The sequence below is a fragment of the Labeo rohita genome, chromosome 19 (genome assembly GCF_022985175.1).
Source record: "Labeo rohita strain BAU-BD-2019 chromosome 19, IGBB_LRoh.1.0, whole genome shotgun sequence".
NCBI lineage: Eukaryota > Metazoa > Chordata > Actinopteri > Cypriniformes > Cyprinidae > Labeo > Labeo rohita.
Genome location: NC_066887.1, coordinates 27,473,603 through 27,486,188, shown reverse-complemented (window position 1 = coordinate 27,486,188; position 12,586 = coordinate 27,473,603). Strand labels below are relative to the sequence as shown.

General features: G+C 35.8%; 2 protein-coding genes across 2 annotated transcripts; both read left to right on the top strand.

Annotated features, from left to right (window-relative positions):
• Window positions 1-3,728: 3,728 nt before the first annotated feature.
• Window positions 3,729-5,962, top strand: LOC127181552 (C-type lectin domain family 4 member E-like). The gene is given in 6 exon segments (XM_051136327.1): window positions 3,729-3,810; window positions 3,891-3,962; window positions 4,736-4,807; window positions 4,908-5,062; window positions 5,560-5,669; window positions 5,788-5,962. Coding segments are annotated over 6 exon segments (666 nt in total).
• A 1,233-nt stretch (window positions 5,963-7,195) lies between these two features.
• LOC127181743 (CD209 antigen-like protein E) lies at window positions 7,196-11,907 on the top strand. Its single transcript, XM_051136641.1, has 7 exons — window positions 7,196-7,316; window positions 8,339-8,464; window positions 8,598-8,687; window positions 8,826-8,897; window positions 9,001-9,152; window positions 10,872-10,984; window positions 11,213-11,907. The coding sequence occupies exons 1-7, from the start codon at window positions 7,241-7,243 to the stop codon at window positions 11,373-11,375; spliced, it is 792 nt and encodes a 263-aa protein (XP_050992598.1). The 5' UTR covers window positions 7,196-7,240; the 3' UTR covers window positions 11,376-11,907.
• The last annotated feature ends 679 nt before the right edge of the window (window positions 11,908-12,586 follow it).

The following is a 12,586-nucleotide window of genomic DNA, read 5'->3' as shown; positions in this document are numbered from 1 at the left end:
ATTGATTAAATAAATGCAGTCTTGGGAAGCACAAGAGACTTCTTTATAAACATTTTAACATGTTTGCTGTAATAAAAGCTGATAGTTTGAGAGCCCTGATCATGAGGCTAACTGAATAATTTATTGTCTAACAGAAGAAGTATTGCATAGACCACACCCAGTGGGAATTATGCTGCAAAGCAAGGCATTCAAATATGGAGTATGTTGAGTAATGTCCTTACAGTGCTGGTCAAGTGCATGTTTTTGTAAACACAATAGTTCACACAAATACAGTTCCTTCAGCTGAATAGTGTAAAAATCAAACGTCACAAAGAACATGCTAAATAATTTAATATGAATTGTTTAATTTGTTTGGCCTGTTGATGGCAGCCTACTCTGCCATAAAAAGCCATTTAAACCCTGGGTTTAGTTCTGATTGTAAGCCCATGCTGCTGGTAAATGTTATAACACCATTCTGTGGGCAAAAAAGAATTGCTGTGTAACATATATTTATTTTCACAGTATCTAAGGTGATACATTAGTATTTGACACACATTGAACAAACGTGATTGGTCTACAAGTTAAAGGAATTAGTATCAAACAATACACAGTGTATTTCACAAACACTGAAAAACACTGCTGCAGTAACTTAGCATTCATGACAGGAATTGTATGGCATTCATTTTATAAGTTAATATAAGTGAGTGAAATCTTTGCCTTATGCAAACACTGATATCAATGACTGAAAGTAAAAGACAATTAATCATTTTTGAGTTTTAAACACTAACCATGAAGGCAGAAACTATATAAGAAGCAAAAAAAAAAACTGTTATTTTGTGCTCAGTACATAAAGAATAATTCTAATTCTAAGAATATTAAACCCTTAAGTAAGAAAACAAGTCTGCTGCACACAAAGATCAGAGCAATCACTGTACAGTATAAATACAAGGAAAACAAAACCAATCACAATTCAGCATGCATGAAAGTGTGTGTATATATATATATATATATATATATATATAATATAATCACTCACTGCTGTTTTGAATAGTAAACATTCTAATAGGTAAATGTTAAATGTTACATTTCTTATAAAGTACAAAAGTGAACTAATCCAAGTCAATATGAAACACGTTTATATCATATATTTCCCCCAACATTTCAAAGATACTTTTATAGAACAAATTTTTAACAGAAAATCTTTCATAACTGTAGTTCACTTTCTGAGTTCTGAGTTTGAGGTTTTGTGACTTCCTGCATGTTTCCACAGTATCTATTGCTACAATTAGAGATGCACACAAGTGCAGTGCTGCTAAATAGTGACATCTAGTGACAAGATGTGTTTTCAAGTTGCATATTGGCAGTTAAATATTGATTAAAATGTTGACATTGTGCTTGTAAATGCTGGGATTCAATTATCACATTTTATCTCTAACCACTAATCATGTTTGATCTGCTCCTCTGCTTCATTTTGTACCCTGCTTATTTTTTCCTTTTCCTGTCAGTACAAATGAGTGTCATTACTGTACTAATATGTCTGCGGCTTTCGTGCTTCCAGTAAACAACCATAAAATGAATTCAAACTATGAAAATGTTGATTACTTGCCTTCAGCTACAGCTTCAGGTGGCAAATGCTCTCAATACAGAGGCAAGACATTATTGACATGTTTCAGAAGGTTCTTTTTGTTGTTGTTTGTTTAAATGATACCACAGAGCTCAGAAAGGTAAAGTATTGAACACTTTTCTGAGAGAAGAACAGATATCAAGACCATATTAGAAAGAGTATCACAGCAGAGAGATGTATCGTAATATTATACATAATATATGATATTTACCATCAGAATCTAACCATGTCATGTCAACAAATGGAAAAGTCAGTCATCTATTAATTCTCTTGTAAATTATTGTGCCTTTTAGCCCCAATGCAGGGGCAATTTTTACCCCACTTTTACATAATCCTTTGTTTATTGTAAAAGTGTTGCTTTAATTATTTTAAACCAAACTGGGAATCATTAAGACAACCTTTGTCTGAAAATGTATTCAATAATTTATTGTTATTGCTCAAGCTTAAAAGGCCTGTTTACTTTATTAAAACTAGAGGCACTTATTAACTTTAGGATTATTTTTTATCTGGTAAACAACAGCACGTTAATGATGTCTGATAACAAAGTTCGGGAGGAGCACGATCAGATAATCAACTAATTTGGCACAGGTGCAACTCGTCTAGCTAATCATCCAAACTAGCACAAGTCATATATATGCACACAGCCAACTTACCTCCGTCATTCGACTGTTTTTTGGCATCCCCCCCTCCACCCCAACTCCTCACTCTTAATCTATCCTCATCCTATACTTGGGATGGGGGGGAGTTCTCTGGGTTCAGGCCATATTCCGGGCTCGGAGCCCTCCCCCAGGACAGCACGCCAAAATATGCTTACTGTTTACTCAACCAGATTAGATGTAAGGGTGAACTTGTGAATATGCACGTGTGTGGGGAACACATCCACATCACATGTTGCCCATATCATAAATCAAAGCACATGAAAGTTGAGAATCAACTTTGAGAGTCGCGACTCAAGAGGATATGGGGCTTAAATTTAAATTAATTTACCCAAAACATACTTATTCTGTCCATTAAAATAATAAGATAATATAAATAAATTGAAAAAAATATAAATTATTTGTTTTTTTCATAGCTCAGACAAAATCATGATTGGTGATTCATGTTTAGGGTTGTTTAATCGCAGGGCTGACATCGTGGTTCCGATTGGGGATTGTTTATTTCCCTTAATAGCACTTTGCTTAATGCATTCTCATCCTTCACATGCTAAACTTATATTAACATATGCTACTATTTAGTAAGTAAGTGCATTTAGCTCTTATGTTGTTTTGAATAACAAAAACAAAAACAAAAAAAAATTGCTAATGAAGCAGTCATGTGTAAACTGGTGTGAAGTTTACCGCTTGACTTCCTGGGGGCAGACTGTAAGTCTGCATGTTCTCAAGCTGCAAAATCAGCAGATATTTTTCTAATGTGTGTCGTGTTGAAAAGTTATCACACAGGTGCAGCTGTCACAAGATTGTTTTCTTAGTTGCTATTTGTGGTTTTTAGTCAGATATCCAATCATACAAATGCTTTTTCCTAACAGGTTTGTTTCTAGTTTTGTTTTAAAAACAAACGTTTATGCTAAATGTATGTGTGTGTAAGCTTCCAGTCTGGTCTTAGCTGGTCTGTACAGCAGGCTAGTTTTAGAAGGGTTTTGGCCACTTCCTTAGCTGGTCAGGCTGGGAGACAAGCTGAAACAACCCACTAAAACCAGCCTGACCAGTCTAGCCAGGCTGGGAGACCAGCTAAGACAAGCTACTTGCAGCTTAAACCAGCTAAGACCAGCTAACCAGCTTGGACTGGTTTTAGCTGTTTTGTTGTTGTTGTTGTTGTTTGTTTGTTTTTTTTCAGCAGGGCGATCATTATAAAATCATACTTGCAAACATTTAGACAAGAGTCAGCTATATGATAAAGCTAGATTTTAAGAGAAAATTTAAACTGTGCTCTCATGACACAAACTGTTGTTTGTGTTGAACATATTAGTTTATAAAAATAAATGAATAAATAAATATATACAAATGTAAGCAAATTCATGAATAGTTCCTACAGAAACTCTGCACTTATTCAAGAATGAAGAAATAATTTATCTACCACAGGAAACTCTACTGAACAGCAAGAACAAAAGAGAGAAGCTTGTTCACATATGTGGACTAAAGTTCGTCTGATTGTTTTTGCTGCCTCTCTGCTTTTTGCTCTTGAAGGTCTCTGTATTCTAGGAACACTGTGTAAGCATAACTCAGATACATTATATAAGATATATATAGTGTGACATCACTGCTACTGCTTATGTTTTGTTTTTAATCAGATGTCAGCGTTTCAATGCAACTCTCTGCCCAGAAAACTAATGGCACCAGTGAGTAAAATTATTTATGATCTAGTACAGCAACATAGGTCTGTGTTTTGTTTGTTTTTCACACATTTTCTTCATAACTCTTTCTGTACCATTCATGGCAAGAGAGCTTAATAAACTTACAGCTAACAATATGACTTCAGCATCATGGTTTGAAGAATAGATAATTTCTGTCATGAATCTGGTCGGTGACCGCTCACCACCAGATGTCGCTCTCACCCTGTCCTTACACACAGACTGTTGCTCTACACCATCTCCCATCATCCATCACGCTGATTGCGCCATACACCTGTGGTCAATCAGAGGCTCTATTTAAGCCCCGGACTTTCCCTCGGTACTGACTGAGTATTGTGGAGTGTTTTGTGGAGAACTGTGTCGGTTGCGTTTAGCGCTCCCCTAGTGCCAGCACCTTATCAGTGTTGTTCCTTAGTTTCCCTGAGTTTCCTAGTTCCTGAGTTCCCTTAGTTTCGTATTCTCGCCTGGCCATCTCGTTTTCGTCTGTTTCGCCACCTGCCTTCCTGACTCTCGCTCGTTGTATGGAACACCCCTCTGCCTCACGTCATGGACTATGTTCGCCACTGATCGACCCACGCCTGCCTCACGGACATCTCTTGTGCCTCGCTCCAACATACCTGTTTGTAACTGTTCTGACCCAGCCTGCTTGACCATGTATTTGTCTCGTCCAATTAATAAAAGCTTGTGCATGGATCCCCTCGCCTCTCGTCTCCCTCTCCACATTACAATTTCATCTTGATTCCATTTCTTTTTTTCTTCTACTTTTTTTTTGTCTTGTCATTCAGATTACAAAGAACAGTTTGATGCACTCCGTAACCAGCATGAGGAGACACTTAGAAAGCTGAATAGATTAAATTGTACGTCTTTGAGTCTGAATATAAACACAATTATTCTAATATAAAGAGAAAATGAGTCTGAAATAACAAATAATTGAATCCACTATCTCTTTTACTAAAGACAACACAGGTTGTGCACTTTGTGCCATTCGCTGGATTCATTTTGGAGGAAAGTGTTACTACTTCTCTACAGTCAAGATGAACTGGACACAGAGTCACGATTACTGTGTGACTGTAGGAGGACATCTAGTGATCATAAACAGTAAAGCAGAGCAAGTGTGTTCACCGGTTGAACACCTGATCCTTCTGAGATCAATTTCATATTCTAAATTAAATATTGTTTATGTGGAAACAAATCATAATTATATGTTCTCTTTGCCAATATTAAGACATTTTAAGTAAATTGATGACCTTTTAGTAATCAAAATGTTAAGTCTTTGATGGTCTCGGCAGATTGGGTAAAAGATACCACCTAATTCCATTCCATCACAAGGCACGGCTTGCGCACTGACAGTAAATGGCGGGAGGGGAACAAACAAATCAAAAGCATTAAATTAGATGTGTAATTTGAGCAACATATTATGCTATTAGATTTAAATGAAATTGTTGCCTAATGATTACCCAGATAAAGATCCCTGATGAATCATTCTAAAACCAACAAATAGCGCATTTTGATTTCACATTGACTTGATCTGACTAAATTTCAGGGCTATACATTGCTGTGCTCTAAGCTTTATGTGCATTATATCAGGGTTTTTTTTTCTCTCTATCAGGATTTTGTTACCTCTAATGTTAAAGTAACCAGCTGGATTGGTCTTAATGATTTGGACTCTGAGGGACACTGGGTTTGGGTGAATAACCAGCCACTTAACAATTCAGTAGAGTAAGATCTTCATTCATCTTGACAATACAACAGTAAAGCTAACAAAAAGTGAAGATAATTAGCAGGTCACTACTTAAACAGAAGCGTTATGTTTTTCTCTCTCTCTCTCTCTCTGCAGATTCTGGATGAAACAAAACAATAAAATCAGTGAGCCTGATAACTGGACTAAAGTTCATCCAGATGGTGAAGACTGCGCTAGTCTGGGGCATCCACATGGAGAGACAGATTACTGGACAGATGCTTACTGTTTCGAAGAGAAAGGATTTGTGTGTGAAGCTGCTGCAGCTGTTTAATTCAATACTTCATACAAAAGTTACCATTCTGTCACACATGCATTTTCATGTCTTCCAAACATGTCCTGTCACTTTCTCAGTATTTGATTTTATAGCAAGCTGTATAAAATTGTTGTTAAGCTGAATAAGATTTGAAAGATAAATGTGATAACTCATGTTTGTGCCTGTTCTCTGTATTTGTCCCTCATTGGTTCTCCACTAGATGTCACTATTGCGACAACCTTTAACCAGTTTGTGTCTGAATTACTGAGTCAGTGCTGTTAACCTTAATCATGATTATTATGAATCGAATATGTACAAAAGAAACGCTTCTTAGTTTAATGAGTCTGCAAGCTGTGGAGGGTGGGAGTGCAGTGTCGATTCAGTATTAGTTGTGTGGACCTTTTCACAGATTCACTAAAAAGATCAGATTGAACTGAATGATTTGTTCATTATTTAGGCTGACAACATATCCAAAAACATATGAGTGAAAGCATTTTCTCAGTGTTGCGCATACGCAAAAATCCTAGTCGATGTAAGAGACAATTCTAAGAAATTATCATACTTATTTTTTCCACAGAATACAAGTGCATTTCATCCATTGCATAGGAATATGTCAAAGTCATTTATATATGGCTAGGACTCTTAGCGAACGTGTGAAGTTTGGGGGAGATCAGACATTGTATGGAGTCAGAACAGCTTCCTTTTACATGGCGAAACATCAAACTTTGTCAGGCCAACGAAATCTCAAGATCTTTTTGACATTTAACATTGCAAAGGCCTTTAGAGTAGACTGACCAAATATAATGCTATGTCATTAAATCTCTAAGAGTTCATTAGAGCATAAAACATGCCACTTCCTGTTGCCAGCAGGTGGCGCTATGACTATACCTGAATATGGTCATAGGCATGTGTTTAGGACAGGACTCAATTTTGGTGCAGAGTGGACATTGTATAGCTGAAGTATAACAACTTACTGTTTCATGGTGAAACATCAAAGTTTGCCAGGCCGCCACGGACACACCCTTCAACAAAACTCAAGATCTTCACATCACAAAGATGTGATTCTTTTTCCAGCATCATCATTCTTCCCTTTTGGAGAACACAAATACATTTTTTATACCTTATTTTTATCACCATCACATATTCAAACATACAGTTTCTAGATTTGATATTAAGACTCATAACTTCATGACTTCCTATCTGTACAAAAATGAAACTTTATGTGACTTCCTTATTCTCAACAATCTCAAGCAGGACTCGAGTCACATAAGGCACTTGTTCTGTCAGGCTCATGAAATGGATTTGATCTATGAAAATTCTAGTTTCATACTTTCAACAGTTGCTTCTGCTGACAAATCCTCTCAATGCAAAGGTAAGGCTGGGATGTTATCAGTATGCATTACAATTTCTATGTTCTAAGATTTAGCACTGATACAGTATGAGGTTTTCTTATGTTCTTTTAACAAATGCTGATTTGGCACATGCCTTTGTCCAAAACAGGTTACACTACATTAAGGTAGACCTATGAATTTTGTCTATTCATGTATTATGTATTCATTTATAGTGGAATCAAATGCTGTCAATTAGATAAAAAGCTCTGTCTTTCTCTATGTTAGACAGTAGATCATGGTGCTATCGACACCAGGCACATCCTGATTTTGCTGAGTTAGATGTGTTCCTGGGTCAACATATTTTGTTGACCCTGGAACAACATTTTAATCCAAAAATTGAATCTTGACCACATCCCTACACCTAAACCTAACCCATGAGTAATCCCTAAAATCAGAGGAAATGACAGATGAATGACACTGATGTACAAGCACCAAACACTGATTATAAGCCTAAACTTCACAAAAACTATAAACTGTTTTTTCAAATCTGATTGGTTAATCGCAATGTTGTTCCAGGGTCAACAAAGATGTTAATCCAGGAACATGTCGTACTTGGTAAAATCAGGTTCTGCCGACAGGCGTGTCATTGCTTTAGAAAGAAAAAAAAAGAGTTCAAATACAACGTTGAATGCAATATTAGATGCTTTGAATAAAAACCTCTGCCAAAAGTGTTAGATATTTGCTGAAAGCAACAGTGATGTGTTCGCTGGCATTAAGTTTGCCATATTTCCTGTGAGTGGACTATAAGTGTTGATTTTATCAAGATGCTGTAAAGCTCTTTAACGAGCATATGATATATATTTTTTTCTCTCATGTGTCATATAAAGCTGTTGCACAGGCCTAGTTGAGCACAATTTATAAATGTCAGGTTGGGCAAGTTTATTTTGCGGAAATTAACTGTAAAATTAGGAAGAGTTTCAGACAGCAATGCTGGAATGCTTAAATAGTTCAGACATAGATTAAAAAAAAAAAAATCTTTATCTTGTCAAATTTCTGACCCCAGATAATTCCACTGAAAAAGAACAAGAGCGAGAAGTCACTTCCCCAAAGTGGACTAAAGTTCTTCTGATTGTTCTGGGCTTCTCTCTTATTTTGGCTCTCGGAGGTCTCTGCGCTCTAGGGATGTTTTGTGAGTATAATTGATACTAGTTATTGCTCTGTTCAGGGTATACCACATTTTTACCATTATCCTTTTAGTAGGCAATCATTGGCAAACAATCCTCAATATTGTATGGCTATTTCACTATTTTGTCTTTAATCAGATAATAAGAAGCTCACTGATTTTAAATCACTGAATAATCAGCACATCATGATTTCAACGAAACTGTCAGCTCAAGAGATCAACAGCACAAGTGAGACAGCTATGTTTACTAAATGGTAGAGAACAAACATTTTATTTTACAGTAGTGTTTCAAAACTGTCAAAAAAGTATTTTAAATCAATCCTCTAAATGGCTGCTTATTTCTTCTTTTTAACTGTCTTTTCAACAGTCATGAAGAAAGAGTTTAATGATCTTACAACCAGATACAACACACTTAGAAAATGGCTGTCTTTTTATGATGGTCAGTGTCAGTTTGCATACAAAGTGTGATCAAATATTTTTGCACATGGAACCAGTTTGATCTAAATAATGGAAGGTTTTATTACACTTTTCATTATTCACAGCTCAGTCTTGTAATCTCTCTGTGGATGGCTGGATAGCTTGTCGTGGAAAGCTGTATTTGTTCAACTCTGATAAACTTAACTGGTCAAACAGTCGAGATGTCTGTGTTTTAAAAGGAGCTGATCTGGTCACCATAACCAACCAAACAGAACAGGTAAGATCAATTATAAATTAATTGATACTAGATGTAAGTGTAATGAAAAGAAACTTGACTTACAGCTGATGTCATATCTGTCTAGGTTTTTGTAAATGTTTTCAGTTCAGGTATTTATGTTATTCTGGAATATCATGTTCATTTGCCTTTTTATCTTGTTTAGCATTCCTATTTTGTCATTGATTGTTTGCCATGTGACTACCCATGTGATTGTATTTACAGTGCATTGTGAAAGTATTCATACCCCTTCATTTTTTTTCCATGTTTTATGTTGCTGCCTTATGTTAAACTGCTTTAAATTACCTTTTCCACATCAATCTACACTCCATACACCATAATGCCAAAGCAAAAAACAGGTTTTTAACATCTTTGCAAATTTATAAAAAAAAAAAAAACTTAAATGATTACATTACAACAGTTGAACAGTTGAAATTTAGCTCAGGAGCATTCACATTGCTTGTAGATGTTACTACACTTTGACTGGAGTTAACCTGTGTTAACCTGTGAGCTCCATGATCATATGTGGAGATAGGAGAAACCTACAAAAGGACAAACAACACTGCAACACTCCACCAATCTGGTCTTTATGGCAGTGTGGCCAAACTCAATTCTCTCCTCAGGGAAGACACACTTGAAATTTGCAAAAAAAAAAAACAAAACAAAAAAAGGGACTCTCAGGCTGTGAGAGACAAGGTACTTTGATTTGATGAACCTCAATTCCAATCATCATGTTTGAAGGAAACCAGGCACTGGTCATCACCTACAGAGTACCATCCCAAAAGTAAAGTGTGTTGGTAGCAGCCTTATGCCGTGGGGCTGTTTTTTAGCGGCAGGGACTGAGGCACTCGTCAGAGTAGAAGGAAAGCTTAGAACAGCAAAATATAGAGACAGCCTTAATAAAAAAAAAATAGTCCAGAGTATTCAGAACCTCAGACTGGGCAGAAGGTTCACCTTCCAACAGGACAATGACCCTAAGCACAAAGCAACACTGACTTATAGACAACTCTGTGAATGACCTTGAGTGGCCCAGCCAGATCCTAGGCTTAAACCCAATCAAACATTTCTGGAGAAACCTGAAAATGTGTGTCTGCCCCCATCAAACTGACAGAGCTTGAGAGGTGAAGATGTGAGATAACTGCTGATGTGCAAAATTTGTTGCATCATACCCAAAAAGACTTTGGGCTATAAAGGTGCTTTAGCTAAATAATGAGTTAAGGGTATGAATACTTATGCAATGTACTTATTTCATGTTTTTAATTTTGAATAAATTTATGAAATTGTGACAATTCTGTTTTTGCTTTGACATTATGGTGTATGGAGTGTAGATTGATGTGGAAAAAAGTAATTTAAAGCAGTTTAACATAAAGCAGCAACCTAACAAAACATGAAAAAATGAAGGGGTATGAATACTTTCGCAAGGCACTGTAAGCCCTCATGTTTGCTGCATTTTTTTGTTGTGTACTGAAGTACGTACTTTATGCTGCTCCATGTGTCAAGTCATTATTTAATGTCAAGTCATGCTCATGCTTGTTTTGTTTTATGTCATGGTTTTTGGGTCATTAGTGTTTTAAATAAATGACAGTGATTTTTTCAACATGATTTATGTTTTGATCATATAGATGAAAGTTTATTTTAATACCTGTATTAAATTTTATTTAGACATTTACCTATGCCAACACAATTTTTTAAACTACTGCCTATGTATTTATTCTCCATCAGAATTTTCTGGTCTCTAAAATTAAAGAGACACACTGGATTGGTCTGAATGATCTGGAAACTGAGGGACACTGGGTTTGGGTGAATAACCAAACTCTTAATGAAACTGGAGCACAGTAAGAACTTTGCATGTGTTATTTATTTATTTATTTATTTATTTATTTATTTATTTATTTGTATTTTATTTTCTTGTAAAGTATGTTGCTTGACCATCTTTAACTTTCTTAACATTTTTAAATGGATTACCTCTGTGCATTAGTATTGCAAACCAGTTAATTATTTTTATTTTACTGGTGCATGGTGTACATTATCCAAATGCATTATTACTTGTTTGTTTCTTAAAGGTTCTGGTTCAGTGTGGGGCAAAGAGAACCTGATAACTGGAGAAACCAGGATCCATCTGGAGAGAACTGTGCTAGTCTGGGAGATGAAAGTGGCAACTTTCAATCTTGGTTTGATGCTTCTTGCAAAAAACAGAAAATGTTTATCTGTGAAAAGAAATATTAATTTACCTATATCAGTGATACATAATAAAATGTCAATGATACATCATGTACCCTACCTGTGCATAACAAAACTGGATTTGAATTTGCTTACTTGTACCCAATTAAAACTGCTGCATTTCTCTTGTTCTGACTGTCAATGAAGATCTGAAGCAGATTTGCCTAATAAAACTAAAGCTTCCTGTTGCGATAGCTCACACATCACTCACCATGCAGTCAGTATTAACATCAAAAGACATGAAATGTTATAATTAAATGCTTTAGTATCATCTGTGAAACCACTGTAATGACCAAATGGCAGCCCTGCATAGCTATAAGAAGCCAAAAACTAAAATAATTATATAGTCAAGATCTGTTTTGTGCATGCATCATTTTTTTTTTTTGTTACAGCTAAATGAACAATGCAAATGTAATGTGTGCTACAGTTATTGCAAGTCTTGTAAAGCAGTATAGTAGGTTCCTGTGAGAAACAAAATTTAATCACTGCTTATATAATTTTGTATGTTTACAACATGCAATTTTTGTCTGTTCTGCCACTTTGTATTTTTTTGTTCTTTTCTCCACAAGAGATCACTAATGTAGCCTCTACAGCTTTACTGATTCCTATAGTGTGTTTAATTGCTTGTGAAATTGCTCATTTGTACATTGATATTTTAAGAGGTAGTTCACAAAACTGAGAGCACCACAAGTATTCAGACAGTAAAAGCCTTTAGTGACCATCCAGAGCACAAAGGCATCAGACTATTTTATCATCATTGGATCTTACTGACCAGCCAAACCCTGACCTGTCCTGTCCATATATAGAGTACTGAAGCACAATGGGATTGTCCTGTCCAGATGTACCATACAACAATGCTTAAAATTACGGTGAAACTGTAGTATTCTTGGAAAGGCCATTGTGAGAAACTGAACAGAATTTATTCACTTACAATTATTTATAAGTGCTTTAATCCAGTCAAGTCAACTTATGCTGTTTTATAGCACTTTTTTACAATACAGATTGTCTCAAAGCAGCGTCATAGTAATAAACAGGAAAGTAACAGAATCGATGATGCAAACTTTATTAAACATGGGCCAAATTCAAATTCTCCTGCAAAGCAGCGCTACAAAAGACAATAGCATTGTTATTCAACTCAAGTCAGTTCAGTGTTGATTTAGTTCAGTTCAATAACTGCTGATGTTGCAAAATTCAAGAGTTGTGAAAAAAGTTGTCAA

Coding starts and splice junctions, on each gene's coding strand:
- LOC127181743 (XM_051136641.1), top strand. CDS start 7,241: ATGGATTTGATCTATGAAAATTCTAGTTTCATACTTTCAACAGTTGCT. Junction 9,153..10,871: donor TAACCAACCAAACAGAACAG/GTAAGATCAATT, acceptor ATTCTCCATCAG/AATTTTCTGGTCTCTAAAAT. Junction 10,985..11,212: donor CTTAATGAAACTGGAGCACA/GTAAGAACTTTG, acceptor TGTTTCTTAAAG/GTTCTGGTTCAGTGTGGGGC.